The 16,996-nt window shown below is 35.1% G+C and overlaps 3 protein-coding genes across 5 annotated transcripts; 2 read left to right on the forward strand and 1 right to left on the reverse strand.

The window, feature by feature from the left end:
* The first annotated feature begins 3,295 nt into the window (after nt 1-3,295).
* On the forward strand, nt 3,296-6,534 carry LOC108838219 (protein TIFY 6B). 2 transcript variants are annotated; one of them, XM_056987975.1, is made up of 7 exons: nt 3,296-3,524; nt 4,888-5,093; nt 5,240-5,451; nt 5,552-5,645; nt 5,721-6,039; nt 6,123-6,183; nt 6,270-6,534. In XM_056987975.1, the coding sequence occupies exons 1-7, from the start codon at nt 3,440-3,442 to the stop codon at nt 6,370-6,372; spliced, it is 1,080 nt and encodes a 359-aa protein (XP_056843955.1). In that variant the 5' UTR covers nt 3,296-3,439; the 3' UTR covers nt 6,373-6,534. The 2 variants fall into 2 exon arrangements, with proteins under 2 accessions (XP_056843955.1, XP_056843956.1); XM_056987976.1 differs by having other exon boundaries at nt 3,298-3,524; nt 5,721-6,030.
* A 3,601-nt stretch (nt 6,535-10,135) lies between these two features.
* LOC108807692 (uncharacterized) lies at nt 10,136-14,363 on the forward strand. Its single transcript, XM_018579947.2, has 10 exons — nt 10,136-10,618; nt 10,726-10,803; nt 10,889-11,409; nt 11,491-12,096; nt 12,179-12,333; nt 12,575-12,765; nt 12,868-13,001; nt 13,318-13,667; nt 13,758-13,861; nt 14,068-14,363. Exons 1-10 carry the CDS (start codon nt 10,339-10,341, stop codon nt 14,136-14,138), a joined length of 2,490 nt encoding a protein of 829 aa, XP_018435449.2. The 5' UTR covers nt 10,136-10,338; the 3' UTR covers nt 14,139-14,363.
* A 717-nt stretch (nt 14,364-15,080) lies between these two features.
* LOC130496148 (B3 domain-containing protein At5g25470-like) lies at nt 15,081-16,979 on the reverse strand. Of its 2 annotated transcripts, XM_056987982.1 has the most exons (5): nt 16,668-16,979; nt 16,480-16,593; nt 15,822-16,146; nt 15,598-15,722; nt 15,081-15,506 (listed from the first exon to the last, which is right to left on the reverse strand). In XM_056987982.1, the coding sequence occupies exons 2-5, from the start codon at nt 16,543-16,545 to the stop codon at nt 15,255-15,257; spliced, it is 768 nt and encodes a 255-aa protein (XP_056843962.1). In that variant the 5' UTR covers nt 16,546-16,593; nt 16,668-16,979; the 3' UTR covers nt 15,081-15,254. The 2 variants fall into 2 exon arrangements, with proteins under 2 accessions (XP_056843962.1, XP_056843961.1); XM_056987981.1 differs by having other exon boundaries at nt 16,480-16,979.
* Between the last annotated feature and the right edge of the window lie 17 nt (nt 16,980-16,996).

Here is a 16,996-nt window from a genome sequence, read left to right on the forward strand (position 1 = left end):
CTAACTATACACAATTCTTAAAATAAATAATTAAAAGATACATCTCTTAAGATATAATGAAAATACACAACTTTTAACAAAAAGAAAAAAAATTCCTATAAAAACACACAACTTTCAACATTGTTTGAGATTCCTATTATTAGTAGATATATAGAACTAATGAGAAGCTAAAAACAATAAAACTTTTCATCTCTCGAGTTAAGATTGACCATCCATATAACCGAACCAAAGCCAGCCAAACTAATCTAATTAATATTCATTTTTTTAGTATCGGAAGACCATCCACTAGTATATATTTGAGAAGTGATTTGCCACATGTATTCTCTACAATCGTTTTCACAAAAAAAATTGTGACGTGGCTATTAAGATTGATGACATGTCATATGGTTAAATATGACATGGACAATTACATTTAATACTAATATATTTTTGAAAATCTTATTAGAATATGACAATAACTCATATATTACATTTAATATTGATTTATATTTTTGGTAAAGTTTGTAAAATATGGTAATAACTCATAAATCATCACTAAAATAAATATATTCAAATATGACATTTTGAATTTCGAAATATTATATAATTTTACTTTTATAATTATAAAATTTTTATTATCTAAAATTTTCTAAATTTTCTGAATTAAAAAAAAAAATCGTTATATCATTAGTTTCTTTTAGATATCTACAAATAATATAAATATTATTTAGTTTTAATTTTTGATAACTATACAATTTTATATGATTTTTAGTAATTTTGTACAAGTTGATTTAATACATTTAACCAAATGAAATAAATAATTTGTTTATCTAAGATTTAAACTTTATATATATACATATATATTCTTAAATATAATTTAAAATACAAAATATTTTCTCTTAATTTTATGCTTAATTAATGATATTTATATTAATTATTGGTCAAAATAATAAAATATATGATATTAATAAATTAGGTTTTAAAATATAAAATTTAACTTTTACAAAATTCATCATTACACATGGTGCAAGAAAATATCTAGATTAATAATTGTGACATGACTACTAAAATTGATGACATGTCTTATAGATTAATATGATATGGACAATTATATTTAATGTTAATTTATATTTTTGGTAAACTTTTTAAACTATGGTAACTCATATATTACATTTATTATCGATTTATATTTTTGGATTTTTTAAATATATGGTAATAACTGATAAATCATCACTAAAATAAATATATTCAATTATGGCATTTTAAATTTTAAAATATCATTTAAATTAAAAATATTTCAAAAAATATATACATATTTTTATAAAATTATAAAAATTAAATCATAAAATCAAATTAAAACGTAAAATCATTAGTTTTTTATATATATCTACAGATTTTATAAATATTGTTTAATTTTAATTTTTGACAATTATGAAATTTTACATATTTATTTAATATATTTAATTAAAATAAATAGATAGAAAATCTACCTATGATTATAATTTTAAATATATATATATATATATATATGCACATTCTTAAATATAATTCAAAATAAACAAAATTGTTTTTATCTTAATTTTAATGTTTAGTTAAATCAAATTTATATTAAAATATTGATAAAAAAAAGAAAATTTATAATTTTAATAAAAAAAATAAATAATTTATATTTATCTATTAAAAATATTTTAAAAATATTTTACTGCACATGGTGTAGGAAAACACCTAGTATCTAGTATCCTCATCGTTGGTCTTTTTTTTTTACAACAATCGTTGGTCAATCTGGAGCAAGCCGTGAAAGATACGTTTATTTAGCATCTTTTGATATCATCCTCACTCGGTAGGTCCACATTTGATCTGATATTATCTAATATGAAATGTTGTGTTTTCGATTCCAAGTTGTCTTGGCCTAGTGGTAAAGGGGCTCCGGCTGGAGCTTCCGCCCTGGGTTCGATTCCACCTGGCCACCGGAGCTAACGTTAAATCGCAAGAATACGTGGGTTGCCGTCGGTCTCAGGGGGATTAGTCTTGGGCCTAGAAAGCCTTTGGATCACCCCTGGTTAAACAAAAAAAAAAATGTTGTGTTTTAAAAGAGCACTACATCGTGGTTAGTTACTTTCATAGCAATGAATATTTTATATTGATATCAATATCGAGGTTGTCCAAAAAAAATATCAATATCGAGAAATAGATAAAGGCTGTAGAAAATGACGTGTGCTATTTTTCTCCAAACAGAAAGAACGATATTATCGTGGGCAGAGATCGGCAAGTTGTTGTGTGTGCTTGACTGCTTCCAGCTTACATTTGATAAATTATAAGACTTGCTACTGTATTAAAACATTGCAAAACGTTAATTATTGTATAGGTTTACTAATTCTTCAAGAACGTGACGCACGAAATGGCGTAATTTACTCGCCAGGACCACATGCAAAATACTACTCAACAAAACGATGTCAACGAGTCGTTTAAGTATTATTTACATTTAAAAAGAAACATTTTCAAAAAAGCAAAAAAAAAAGAAACATTTTCTTTTGGTACCAATAGTTACATAACTTACATTAATACAAGTATAGTTAAAGCAACATATATTACTAATTGATCCAAAATAATATACAATGTTTATTATTATTGAAGTACACTGACAAAAATAACGATTTTAAAATTAATCGAATATGTGAGTTGTAACATAATCACATGGTGTATTAAGCTATTAGTTAGTTTACAAAAAAAAAGTATTAAGCTATTAGTACTATCCGGTGATTTGAGGATTAAACTATAGATTTATAAAATACAGAGAATATAAATTATTTTTGCTTGCAGAAAAAGATTGAACGTGCAAATGTTTTTCTTGATCAAGAGAGAACGTGCAAGGAAGTAATAATATTAATTAATACTTTAAATTAGAAAATCGATAAAACAAACGAGTCTACAACTCACGCGCTCCATTCGCGAGTCAGCCGACAATTTCGAGTTTTGTTACGAATAAAGTTTAAAAAAGGTGAATGAATTAAATTGGCGCTTCGCGTCTCGTGAATCATTCACGTCGAAATTTGACTGGAGCTCGTAAAATAACCCACGTGACTCACCACGTGTCGACAACTAAAAGAAACGCCACACGCATAAATGGCACTTCGCGACGACGCACGTGCTTTTCGACCGTCTATATCCGGTGACGTAACCGGGAAAACCTGTAGCGGTCTTTTTGCGCCAATAGGAAAGGAGAAAAGGAATCTTTTTCGTTTATTTTTAAATTTCTAAAAAGCTTCAAATAAATAAAATCGTGGTGTTCACATGCCTCATGCGATGCTTAAAAGGAGAAAACTCGGTGTGTGTGTTTTAACTTCATCCCACGTTTTTCATTTTCCTCCATCACACAAGTTCTCATTTCTTCCCTTTTCCGGTGACTCTTAAGCTTTTCCTTCAGGTAGATATTTGTTTGGTTCCAGCGGTTGCATATAACATGGAGAGAGATTTTCTCGGGCTGGGTTCAAAAAATTCACCCATCACTGTGAAGGAGGAAACCAGTGAAAGCTCCAGAGATTCAGGTTAATTTTAAATATCTCTCCCTTCGGCTAAACTCTTCAACTATATTCGTCAATTTGTTCTAGATCCTGATCAAAATTATGTGTTAGGAGTTACTACTAGATTAAGAATCTGTTTTTGGAAAAAGAACTATATGGTTTTGGTCGGGAACTGGATTGTCAGTTTGTCTCTTGGAGGATAACATATTGTCCGTCCCTTTCTCGGGAAACAAAGAACTGTTGAATTTATGAATATTAGTAGTATTAATACTCCCACTGTTTCATAATAAGTGTCATTCTGAGCTTATTTTCTTGTTACACAAAGAGTGTTACTTTACAATTCTAATATAAATTCCAATGAAAATTAATTGCAAACTGCATTAATTTTATAAATAATTTTATTTATCGAAAATACTACTGGTCAAAGAAGTATAATTAATTATAACTTACATATATTTCAACAACTTTTTTAATCTGTGTGAAAAATGTCACAACGACACTCTTTAAAAAATGGAGGGAGTAGTACTATTTTGTTTAGATAAACGGTGAAAAACATGTTGAAATTCGAAGATTGTTTTTTTTTTTGATAAAAGGCTTAACGAGAACAGATCTTAAGCTAGTTTTTTTGTTAAATAAACAAAACTCTAGGTAGAGATTTTGTTTTCATGAATCTAGTACTAATCGAGGACAAAATTTAATTAGTAGTTTATTTTAAAAAAACGAATACGTAAAATGCTGGAAAGGAAGGCTTGAATGAAACGGATAAAAAAAATAAAGTAGAATAGAGACGGTTGGTAGTAGGAATAAGATTATTTTAGGAGAAGATTAGTATACAAAAAAAAAAGTTCCAGTTGGATTGTTTTATGCAGTGATTAAATATTGATTTGTGTGTTGATTAAGTGAGAGTGGTGTCAGGGTGTTATTATAACACCTATAAAATATAGTTGAAGGTACATTGAGAACGAATAGTTTTCTCACCACGATGAATAAACAAATTACGTCCGATTTGTTTTCTTATTAGTCAAAACGTGGCATTCCATAATAGTAGTGCATCGACATGTGCTGTGTTATGTATAAAGTTGAATCTCTCTTTAATTTAAAATTAAATAGTAATAGTATTAAACTATACTCGTTTCGATATAATTATTTTGAATAATTTTATATTTATTTGGGACATGGTTTCTAAGGTGGTTTTGTTGCCTCGTTGAATTTGTAAACATTATCAGTTTCTTTATTTTACATAGTTGGTGACATCTTTTTCTTAGGTTGGGTGTTGAATTATCTCTCTTTATTTTATTTATATAGATCTCGAGACATTAATGGTTTAACGGTAACCACTTCATGTCTGACTTTAAACTGATAAAGTTCGTTTGTTTTCCTTTTACAGCTCCGAGTAAAGGAATGAAGTGGTCATTCCCAAACAAAGCCTCTGCTACTTCTTCTCCTCAGTTTCTAGCTTTCAGGCCATCCCAAGAAGACAGACATAGAAACTTTGCAAACTATCATCTCCCACACTCTGGTTCCTTCATGCCATCATCAGTAGCTGATGTTTATGAGTCCTCCAACCGGAGCACTCCTTACAGTTCTGTTCAGGTATTTGCCGAATCATGACCTATATGTCAAACCAATTGTCAGGTTGATTAGGGTCTTGTTTTAACTATTGATTCATTTGGAGTGTGGACTAAGATTCTCATTAGCAGTTTCCTTGCATCTTACGTTATGGCTTTTTCTGGTTTCAGGGAGTTAGGATGTTCTCTAGTTCCAATCCACATGAAGAAGCTACCTCAGTTTCATTCTCTAGGCCGGGTCTCCAGTCTCATTATGCACCAGGAGGAACAAGCTTCATCAACAATAGCGTAAGCTCGCAACCTTTGGTAGGAGTTCCTATCATGGCACCTCCAGTATCAGTCCTTCCTCCTCCAGGTTCCATTGTTGGAACAACTGATATTAGGTACCCATTGCTTCTATCCAATTTTGTTAGTAATTGTGGCTAAAGAATCTCTTTGAGAAAATCTATTCCATGGCTGACTCAAAACTTCTTCTTTTGCTAGATGTTCTTCCAGGCCATCAGGATCATCACCTGCTCAGCTGACCGTCTTTTATGCCGGTTCAGTTTGTGTTTATAATGACATATCTCCTGAAAAGGTAACTCAAATCACTTTCTCCCATATATGCTTTACTCATTTTGCTTTAATAGTGTTACTGATTCCTCCATCACAGGCCAAGGCGATAATGTTACTTGCTGGAAACGGTTCCCCTATGCCACAAGCCTTTTCACCACCTCAAACTCATCATCAACAAGTGATCAATTATGCTCGTGCCTCCGTTGATTCTTCAGCTATGCCTCCTAGCTTCATGCCTACAGTCTCTTATCTTAGCCCTGAAGCTGGAAGTAGCTCAAATGGGTTCGGAGCAGCTAAAGCAGCAAGAGGCTTTACAACAACAACATACCACAACCACCACCAAACTAACGCATCCAATATCAACTCTTCCGTGGCGGCTTCTTGTTCTGCCAATGTACCTCAAACAGGTAAAATAGGTAAAGCAAAGTCTTGTTAACTAATGGCTAACTAAACTCGCCTTCATGAACGCGGCTTCATTCTGCTTATGTTTCTTATGCAGTGGCTTTACCTCAGGCTAGGAAAGCATCTCTGGCTAGGTTCTTAGAGAAGCGCAAAGAAAGGTACACACACACAACCATTCTTCTTCACAGACTAAACCAATTAATGTTTTCTTGACTTAACTCTTAACATTTTTTTGGTTTTGCAGGGTAACAAGCGTATCTCCCTATTGCTTAGACAAGAAGTCATCAACAGATTGTCGCACACCAATGTCTGAATGCATAAGTTCTTCTCTCAGCTCTGCAACCTAATCAGTGATACTGCTTCAGACCACTCCGGATCCGTATTTGCATTTCAGTGGTGGTTATTCTGTTATTTTATTTTATTTTTGTTACCGAATTTTCCTTCTCTGGTTACACGGAGTTGCTTCTTAGCTTGTACTATATACTACTATAGTGTATACTTTGATCATATCTGATTTTGATCGAATGGAAACTATGATAAAATTCAAAATTTGTTATTCTAAACTGAAACAAAATCAAATCAAAAATAATTTTTGGTTCTCTACTTCATGATTATACTGCAAATGAAGTACTCATGTCCCAGTGAATTGTCTGCACTTAATCAAATCTCAATAAGCTCTTGTTAGACACTAAATTCAGTTGATTAAGCTATTAACCAGCTTGCTTAAGATTGTTTATCCCGTTTTCATGTGCATTACTTTCCTGAAAAATTATGTAAATCCAGACAAGAACCATAACCTCCCAACAAAAAAAAAAATCAGGGCATGATATTTAATGGAAACTCATGGCGTATTGACATATTTTTATCTTCTGCTGATCTAATGATTTAACATTGAAAGACGGAATGAAAAAATAGAGTTTAGGAGTAAGATAACATATAATGTAGGAGCAACAGAGTTCATAAGCCGAGGGAAGACGGCAAACGAAAGCATTAGTGCTCGTCTCAATTTTGGCAGCTAAAAGGACTGAAGCACCACTTTCTCAAGCGCTCAGTGACGTACTGCCTTCTATCAACTCAATAACATAAAATTCATAGACGCAGAGACTTCACAGAGACTAACTAACTAACGATTACTTGTTCTTGATATGGGCGTGTATTATATATACAGTTACATAACTGACAGCTACATCTTGAAAACCCTAATTTGTACGCTTCGTGAACCCTTGATGCTGCTGAGCCTATTTTCCTCTTATTGGGCCTTTCAGTCTTTCGGCTAGTAGGTTGCTAAACTCCTTTGTTTGTCCAGTAGTACTAGATTGGTTCTGGTGGTTGGTACTTGTTAACTTCAAGGCATTTAATAATACTGCCTTTGTGGTTACAACTTACAAGTGTTGTTGATATAAATCTTAACCAAGTAGTGTATCTACTCGTTTACTCGTTTTTTTCCCTTGAGCACCTTAGTTTTAACATCTGTGATTTATTTGATTCAAAGTCCATAGATGTTACCTTATGCTACAAGTTTTTTTTATGAAACCAATGACAAACCATAATTTCAGCGATAAAAAAGATACACGGTTTGCCGGCAGAACTAGAGGAAGCACCTCAAAATCAATCAAGAAAGTTTCTAGAGAAGAAAAGTGAGTTGGTGGTCATTACTGAATTACATTTACAGACTTGGTTATCCTCTATTACATCTTCAAAATTTATTTTTATTATGACCATCTCATTAAGTTACTAACTCCTAATTATTACAGATTTTAGCTAATATCAAAACACTTGACATGTTTTTTTTTTCTTCTCTGTTTAGGGTTTTTTTGTCATAATTGAAAAATAAAAAATTGAGCAGTGATGAAGTTTAAGAAATAGTTGTCATTACTGAATTGCATTTACATCTATACTAATAAAGAAGGATCCTATTGGTTTTTTTACTAAAAATACCATTTTCTTTATTAACATTGCATATTTCATTAAGGGCAATCAAGTAATACTAATAACACATTAATATTGGGTCAATTTTTTGGATCAAGCCTACTGCCCACATCAGATGTCATTTGGGCCATTTGAGCCGATTAAGAAAAAATCAGATCCAATTCTTATTTTTTTTCTCCAAGTTCAAATAATTTCTTTTCAACCATTCTTACTATTTTGTGTAGTGACAAAAAATTAATCACTTAATTATTATGTTTTTTCTCCTTTTTAATATAATTTAAGCATTCATAAAAAATAGATTTTTTCATTGAAAAGTATAAATCTTTATTAAAAGTATATAATTTTTATTTAAAAAATTAACCACATAAAAAATTAATTTATCAGAGTTATACCAACTTAATTCATTAAAAATAAAGTTTAATTTTCTAAACGTAAATACTCATTAGACCTGGACGTTCGGGTACCCATTCGGGTACAGATCGGTTCTTTCGGGTACATATCGAGTTTTTCAGGTTTTGAAATTAAACCCCACTCGGGTATTATAAAATTTTGGGTCGGGTTCGAGTCGGATCTTTCCGGATCCGGGTGGGTTTAGTTCTCATGCATAAGAACCTGAAAAATAACCAAATAACCAAAGTATCTAAAACGGGTTCGGTTATTTGTACTCAAAGTAACCAAAGTATTCGATTAGGTTCAATTTTTTGTATCCAAATTACTCAAAAGTAACCAAAAGTAACCAAAATATCCATTCTATACAGTTTTTTTGGGTAAACTTTTATCCAAATTATCATATTTTATCCAAAAATATTCAAAAATATCGAAATAACTACTATAGTTAACTTATAATATTAATTTAAAATATTAAAATAATTATAAATATAATTATAACATATATTTTAAGATATATATTCACATTTCGGATATCTCTGGGTACTCATTCGGTTCTTGGTTTGGGTCGGATTTGGGACCAATTCTTCGGATATAGCAATTTAGAACTCATTCGGATATTTACCCCGGGTCTGATCGAGTTCGGGATCCTGATTTTTGGGTCGGTTTCAGGTTGGTTTTTTCGGATCCGGATATTGTGCTCATGCATATCTATGCTATTAAAGCAGGGTTCTATTGGTTTTTTTACTAAAAATACTCCTTTCTTTAATAACATTGCATATTTTATTAAGGGCAATCAAGTAATATTAATAACACATCTATATTGGGTCACTTTTTAAAAATCCAGCCCATTACTCACATCATCTCTTTTGGGCCATTTGGGCGATTAACAAATCAGATTCAATTTTTATTTTTTTCGGATCGGGTTCGAGTCGGATCTTTCCGGGTCCGGGTGGGTTCGCTTCTCATGCATAAGAACCTGAAAAATAACCAAATAACCAAAATATCTAAAACGGGTTCGGTTATTTATTCTCAGAGTAACCAAAATATCCGATTCGGTTCAAATTTTTGTATCCAAATTACTCAAAAGTAACCAAAAATATTCATTTTATACAGTTTTTTGGGTAAACTTTTATCCAAATTATCATATTTTATCCAAAAATACTCAAAAGTACTAAAAATGACTACTATAGTTAACTTATGATATTAATTTAAAATATTAAAATAATTATAAATATAATTATCACATATATTTTTAGATATATATTCACATTTCGGGTATCTTCGGGTACTCATTTGGTTCTCGGTTCGGATCGGGTTCGGATTGGTTCTTAGGATATAGCAATTTAGAATTCATTCGGATATTTACTCCGGGTCTGATCGGGTTCTGGACCGTGATTTTCGGGTCGGTTTTGGGTTGGTTCTTCGGATTCTGATATTGTGATTAGGCCTATACTCATTTAAAATGAAACACGATAAAGAAAGATAAAAAGCTTAAGTATTTTATAAAAAAAAACAAATATATGAAAATATGACATTTACTAAGTATTTGTCAATTTAAAAAATAAAAGAAAATAAATCTGCGCTTTGAAAGCGGAGGTCAAAATCTAGTACTGGATTATACTCTAATCCATTCTTCAAATTTTATTTTTATTATGACCATCTCATTAAGTTATCACTCCTAATATTTACAGTTTTAGTTACATTTTTATTATGACCATCTCATTAAGTTATCACTCCTAATATTTAGCAGCAGAACACTTGAAATACATTTTTTTTTTTAAAAACATATTTTCAGGTGAAATCAAATGTTTCTTTTCTTCTTCTCTGTTTAGGGGTTTCTGTCATAACTGAAAAATAAAATTGAGCAGTGATGAAGTTCAAGGAATAGTTGTGTTTCGCTTTAATTACTCACTCTTTGGATCAGAACACACACACACTCTCTCTCTCAAAGAAGAAGATTTCGTCTCTGTGCAATCCACATATCGAATTGAGGAATGAATTTCTTGCTCCGATCTGCTTCATCCGCTACTCACCGCCCCCCAGTGAGCGAACCACCACCACCACCACCTACGCCGCCTCAACCACCACCTACGAAGCTTGGAACGACTTTGGAATCCGAAGAGCCTTTCCCACAATATCCATCCCTAGAGGATCATTTAGATAGATCTGGGGACAGCCATGGAAATGAAGAGCCAAATGCAAACACAGAGGGCTCTGGCATGGAGAGGTTCTCAGATGTATCTGAGGAACAAGGATGGATCTCAATTCCATTTAGTAAGTATATCCATCACTTACACTCTCCTCTATACTTTTTGAAAATTTTGATTTTTTTGTTGAAGTTTTCAACTTTATAACCACTTCTTCTCTTCTTTATATTACAGAGGAGATCCCTGACAACTGGTCTGAATCACTTGATATTCACTCACTACGGGCCCTTGATCGCTCCTTTGTCTTTCCTGGTATCCCCCTGTCTCTCAACTCTCAACCCCCATCCTCATCACTTCCGTATTTGTAACATCAATTCACATTTTCTTCTACTTTTAGGGGAACAGATTCAAATCCTAGCATGCTTATCCGACAGTAAAGCAGACGCTGAGATCATCACCCCTCCTTTTAAAGTCGCTGAGGTGATGAGCAGAACCCTAGTACAGAGGAAACTCTCAGACAAACAAAACGGAGTTATCTCTGATGTGGAGCGTTACGAGAGTATACCATTAGCTGACGGAGACAATGGTCACAGTCCTGGTAAAGAGAGTGTGGATTCTCAAAAAGATGTTTCTGATGGCGAATCGATTTTGAGGATGGAAGATCATAGGAGACGAACAGAAGACTTGCTTTCCAGGTTTCAGGAGTCTCATTTCTTCGTCAGGATTGCAGAGTCTGGTGAGCCGCTTTGGTCAAAGAAAAGCTCTCTGGTCGTCTCAGATACGGAGGAGGAGGAAGATGAAAAGAGACCTTGTGTTAGTGCTTTTGTTGATAGAGGGGACTTTGATCCTGATGTTGTTGCGGGAGGTTTAGCTAGGAGTAAGGCTAAATGCTGCGCCTTACCCAATGGAGACATAGTGGTATGTAGGTGATGGTGCTTTTGTTACTTGTTTGATTAAGTTACTGATTCTCACACAACACCTTTGTTTGGAAGTGTGCAGGTCTCTTTACAAGTTTATATTGTTGACTCTCCCAAAGAACCAATCATCGAGATACTGCAGTTTGAGAAGCATCAGGACAGGGATCATGAACACAAGGATCCGTATGGGAATCTTTTAAAGTGGTTGATGCCTCTGGACAACAATATCTCTCAGCAATCCCGTTCTTTACCACCTCCTATAAGCTCTAGCCCAGGTCTCAGCAGCAGCACTGCACACAAGCCAGCGCTCTCTTCTGCCTCCTCAGGCTCTCAACTCTTCTCATTCGGCCATTTCAGAAGCTACTCCATGTCCGCTCTGCCGCCAAACACTGCGCCAGTTACTGGACCCGTAAAAACGCAGAGCTCTAAACCATCGTTTGACATCGAAGACTGGGACAGTTACTCAGGTCAAACATTGCGAAACGGGCAGAAGTTTGGGACTGAAGAGCTCTTGTCTTTCCGGGGTGTTCCCTTGGAGCGGGATAGGTTCTCTGTTCGTTGTGGACTCGAAGGCATCTGCATTCCTGGTAGGAGGTGGAGGAGGAAACTCGAAATCATTCAACCTATTGAGATCTATTCTTTTGCAGCTGACTGCAACACAGATGATCTTCTCTGCGTTCAGATTAAGGTGTGTGTGTGTCTCTGCAGCGCTTAAAATTGGGTTAACTCTGGTCAATTGATTTCTGAGATGCATCATTTTTGATTGGCAGAATGTTGCTCCTACACACACTCCAGATATTGTAATATACGTTGACGCTATAACGATTGTTTTTGAAGAAGCAGGGAAGAGTGCTTCTCCTTCTTCAGTACCAATCGCATGTATTGAAGCTGGAAACGAGCACAGTTTGCCAAATTTAACTCTCAGGTTTGTATGAACGACCAGTAGGTTTCAGTAATGTGAAAAAAAATATGGAAAAATAACCATTAGTATTAGGTACTATATTGGTACATGGGTAGTAATCAAAAGGTTGTAGAAGTATTAGATCCGACGAGTTTCTTTTAGAGCAACTCTCCTTAACGAGCATAGTGGGCGGAAGATTAAAACCAAAGCTAGAATAGTATAGAGTCCGCTTACCTACTGTTTGGTTTTGCTTCCAACGTTTCAGGAAAGGTGAGGAGCACTCATTCATAGTGAGACCTGCCTTTTCTGTTGGGAGTAATGTGAAACCCTCTGCTGCAAGAAAGGAACTCAAGTCATCGAGTTTGTCTCTTCCGTCTGTAAATTTTGAAAGAAAAGGGAGCGGTTTAAGTGGGGATCAGTATGCGGTTATGGTGTCATGTCGATGCAACTACACAGGTATATCCCGGTTGCTCTGGTTTGTAGACATGTTTGTTTCCTTATTCTGCTCAGGTCTATTGCTGTTTCTTCAATGCTTCTTCATTTCTTGGTTGGATTCAGAATCAAGGCTGTTTTTCGAACAGCGAACAAAGTGGAGACCACGAGTTTCAAGGGATCTGACGATCTCTGTTGCGTCTGAAATGTCAGGAGAACCTCGTGGCCCTCATGGGAGAGCCTCCCAGCTACCTGTTCAGGTCATTCTCTCTCTCTCTCTGACTCTTATCTCTAGAAGTTAACTATGAAAAATTGACAATGCATGAACTAATGCGAGGCATTCACAACTAAAAGTAGCTGCTTGTGTTTACCTAAAGTACTCAAACTTTAATCAGATGTTGTCGCTAAATTGTTGTTGCATAAGTTACTAACACTAACTTGTGGCTAATAGTTTCTCCCTTCCTCGTGTTTAACGCTGGCTTTGTATACATGAATAAGAAACTATGCATTCGTCACAAAGCACCTAATGGAGTCTTTAAGTTTTGGTAGCTCATACTTATTCTCTACTGCTTTCAGATTCTAACTCTTCAGGCATCAAATTTGACAAGTGAAGATCTGTCATTCACGGTTCTCGCTCCAGCATCCTTCACATCACCTCCGTCTGTGGTGTCCCTAAATTCCACGCCTACATCTCCTTTAAGCCCATTCCTAGGGTTCTCTGAGTTCACAGAGAGGGTGCAAAGCGAGAAACGCAACACAGCAAGGCGTAAAGTGCAGTCGTTACCCCCAATGCCACTGGAGACGATAAGGACAGAGACAACAACAAATGATGAAATGAATCTTGCTTCTTCCAACCCTTCAGATGTTGTTCCAAAGAGCGGCTTAGGGTGTACACATCTCTGGCTACAAAGTCGAGTTCCCTTGGGGTAAAACCTATTCTAGCAAAATATGATTCAGTTCAGGGGGTTACCGTTATAAATTGATAACCAGGTTTTGACTTTTCTTAAATGCATCAGAAGCGTTCCTTCGAAATCTACAGCAACGATCAAGCTAGAGCTACTCCCTTTGACTGACGGCATAATCACACTTGATACTCTCCAAATCCACGTCAAGGAGAAAGGTAAAGATAAACACTTCTCCCTTTCCATGAAAACTTTCCAAATGAACAAGTAAAGTCTCGAAAATAAATAATGATCTGCTCATTGTAGAATCTTGAAAATGTTTTTTTTTTTTGCTGATAAAGAAGAATCATAAAACGTTAGATGCTCCTACTGTTTGAAACACTAAATGGGCTTGCTTGTGTGTGTGTGTGTGTGTGTGTGGCAGGGCGTAGGTACATACCAGAGCAGTCACTGAAGATAAACGCAACGTCAAGCATTTCCTCTGGAATGTTTTAGACAGTCTTTTACCCAATACCACTTTTTGCCTTTCTTAGAACTAAAAATGATTTATTCAAACACTGAGAAGTCACACAGTTCAGATGTCCATGTTCATCTCAGTAGGTTCATTCAAAAAGATTGTGTGTGTCTATATTACATCCAAAAGATGTTGAAAAAAGAAAGTTAAAGATGTAAAACCACTTCTGTCTCCTATTTATTTGAACATGTGTGTGGTTTGCATTCTTTGGCCTTTTCTTATTTTAAAATGTATTTGCTAATAATCATATGATCACAATCATTTGGACATGGATATCTAAGATAGAAAAAGCATAGAAAATGTGGTGAGAACAGGCACTTAGATGCCCCCGAAGGCAGAGGATTATAGCTCAACCTTTTAACCTCTGCGGGGTTAAAAAAAACACTCTCCCATGAACAAGATTCCTGGTGGAAATTTTGGTCTAAGACGCCTGTGATTACCAAGGTTGGTCTTGTTATACCCTCTTTCCATTATACACGTTATGACCTGAACACTAAAACCTTGCAGGAGGTTGTGTCCACCACGGTTAAGCCTGTAGAAATTGTTGGTGTGATCAGGGGAGGGGAGAACCCGAGCATATTTGTTCCAGCCAATGATCCAAGCACAGGACAGTGGTTCTATGTAGACGTTCCTGCAATGGCCCGAGCCATAGGTCTTCCTGAAAACACAATCTAGGTAGAGGACGTTCATGAAGACATAGATCGAAGTAGACCTTATCCTGTCCCCAGGGACATGAACACTTTGATCCGCTGTAAAGTCATGCCACAGGACCATCTCAATTACTCAATGACATGGTAAACTACATACGCATACATGAGTTTTGTTCTTGCCATTTTTTTGTCTTAGATTGTGTTACGGTTTAATGAGAGATGATGTGGTTTTAGGTTTTAAAGTTTCATAATCTAAAGGGAATCAGTAGCATAAGAAGAACAAGAAATTTAGCGTTTGCAAGTTTGTTAAACCAACATAAGGATCACATTTAGTGTTACAAATTGGTTAAACCAACATTAGAGACCACAACTAGCATTACAATAATAAGTTGGTTAATACTAATGTTAAGAGACTTGACTAACAAGGAGACTATAGAGTTGACTCCGTCATGCATTGACGAAATGCACTCTAACAGCGGAAACCACACGTCCTGAGAGTTCAAGTTCACAAACCACAGTGTCTCCCGTTTTCAAGTTGTACCTTTCACATACAGCTGCCCAGCCAAGGAAACCATGTGAACCACCGTAGTTCTTGGTGTATCCATCGAGTTTTCCCCCATCGGGAAGAAGGAAGTAGATATGGGTATTAGGAGGACTAAACTCCAACTCATACTCCTCAATCACCCAAGTAGTCATATACTACAAACATGGGAAAAAAAAGACTTTATATATAAGCAAATAGACATATAAGCAAGTCTGCAAAGAAACTGAAAATGCTACAAACTATTACCAGAACTGTGTTCGACTTCGTTAGCTTCTTCTGGAAGTAAGGGTTTCTGGGATTTAAGAGGTATCGCTTAGGGTTTTTGACATGAGCAAAACCCTTTCTTGCTCGGCTACTTGTTCCAACACTTGCTGATAATTTCAGACGCCAAATACAAAAACAAAAGGAGTCAACTGTAGAGAGCAATTAATAGGTTTGAGTTTTTGAAGTGCATCTTTCAATGGTCTTACCAGAGGCAGAGGCAGGGGTTGTCTCCTGGTGAAATGGTTGAGTCTCAGGTTCAACTTCAAGAGGTACTGAAGTGATCTCTTTCCCATCTTTCTTGAAGATTCTGACTTCAAAATACATGGTGTCTTGGTGTGTGAAGAGCAAGATGTCATCTGCACCTAAAAGGTTGTCATCCACAAACTCATCCCAGTCTTCTTCGACCATAAACAGACCATGCCTTTCTTTCTGGAGCCATAGTTGCCAGGAATTGTTCCAGCGAACATTAAACACCACCCTGTGTTCAAAAGCCTCACCATTGCTTCTCACAAGCTCTTCCGGAATAATCCTCTTAAGAAAGCCACAAATCAGAAAAAAAAATCAGAATAACTTTCCAGAACAAGCAGCAAAATATGAGTTTAGAAGTTTGGTTTGTAGGTCAAGCAATGCAGAGAAAAGGGTACGAAAGTGAGTAAAACCAGCACCATCAGAAGAAACATGACCTATAAGAGCTAATGAAACAATCAGCTAGCTTCTGCTTGTGGAATGAACACTTGTTACATTTTTCAGACACAACATCGAGAGAAAAGGACAAGAATCAACTGGAAAGAGGATGTGTTTACAATTACAGGCTTACAGCTAAATTTCGAGCAGAACAGAGGAGAGTTAAGTATTGAGAGTTACCATGGATTTAGATTTCCAGTTTTGTCCTAGAGACAGAGACTTAGTGAAGCTACTAGGGTTGCTCATATTTTCTCGAATCTCACTCTCCACTGTCTCTTGAAAGCTAGATCGGTTCTGCAGTTAGGGTTTAAATTGCAAGTGATAATAAAAATCAAAGCTATATATATTTATTTTCGCCTCTTTCTTACTCTACTTCTGTCCGATAGACAAAGCGGAGGACTCTGTAATGAAGTAGCTTTTTATGGATTATTAAAGCATGTGTGACAGTCAGCGTGCGTACGAATCTTTTAAGTTGACCAAAGTACGTACGCCTAACCTTTCACCAATGCCTTTCACGTCATAGGGTCTGGTGGCACGGATATTTTTTGTAAAGAGCTTTGCAAGATATGTACCAGAGAATTCAGAAATTTGAAATTAATATTCGAGTAACTTAGATTATCTAAAAACAATAAAATTACACAATATTCTTTTACGAACTTTCAAATTAGAGGTTGGCAAAATATCGGATCATCTAAAA

The sequence above is a fragment of the Raphanus sativus genome, chromosome 6, assembly GCF_000801105.2.
Source record: "Raphanus sativus cultivar WK10039 chromosome 6, ASM80110v3, whole genome shotgun sequence".
In the NCBI taxonomy this organism is placed as follows: Eukaryota; Viridiplantae; Streptophyta; class Magnoliopsida; order Brassicales; family Brassicaceae; genus Raphanus; species Raphanus sativus.

Coding starts and splice junctions, on each gene's coding strand:
- LOC108807692 (XM_018579947.2), top strand. CDS start 10,339: ATGAATTTCTTGCTCCGATCTGCTTCATCCGCTACTCACCGCCCCCCA. Junction 11,410..11,490: donor TACCCAATGGAGACATAGTG/GTATGTAGGTGA, acceptor GGAAGTGTGCAG/GTCTCTTTACAAGTTTATAT. Junction 13,002..13,317: donor CCTCCCAGCTACCTGTTCAG/GTCATTCTCTCT, acceptor TACTGCTTTCAG/ATTCTAACTCTTCAGGCATC.
- LOC130496148 (XM_056987982.1), bottom strand. CDS start 16,545: ATGAGCAACCCTAGTAGCTTCACTAAGTCTCTGTCTCTAGGACAAAAC. Junction 16,147..16,479: donor ACTGGAAATCTAAATCCATG/GTAACTCTCAAT, acceptor GGCTTTCTTAAG/AGGATTATTCCGGAAGAGCT. Junction 15,507..15,597: donor CGAAGTCGAACACAGTTCTG/GTAATAGTTTGT, acceptor CCATGTTTGTAG/TATATGACTACTTGGGTGAT.
- LOC108838219 (XM_056987975.1), top strand. CDS start 3,440: ATGGAGAGAGATTTTCTCGGGCTGGGTTCAAAAAATTCACCCATCACT. Junction 5,094..5,239: donor CTCCTTACAGTTCTGTTCAG/GTATTTGCCGAA, acceptor TTCTGGTTTCAG/GGAGTTAGGATGTTCTCTAG. Junction 6,040..6,122: donor ACCTCAAACAGGTAAAATAG/GTAAAGCAAAGT, acceptor TTTCTTATGCAG/TGGCTTTACCTCAGGCTAGG.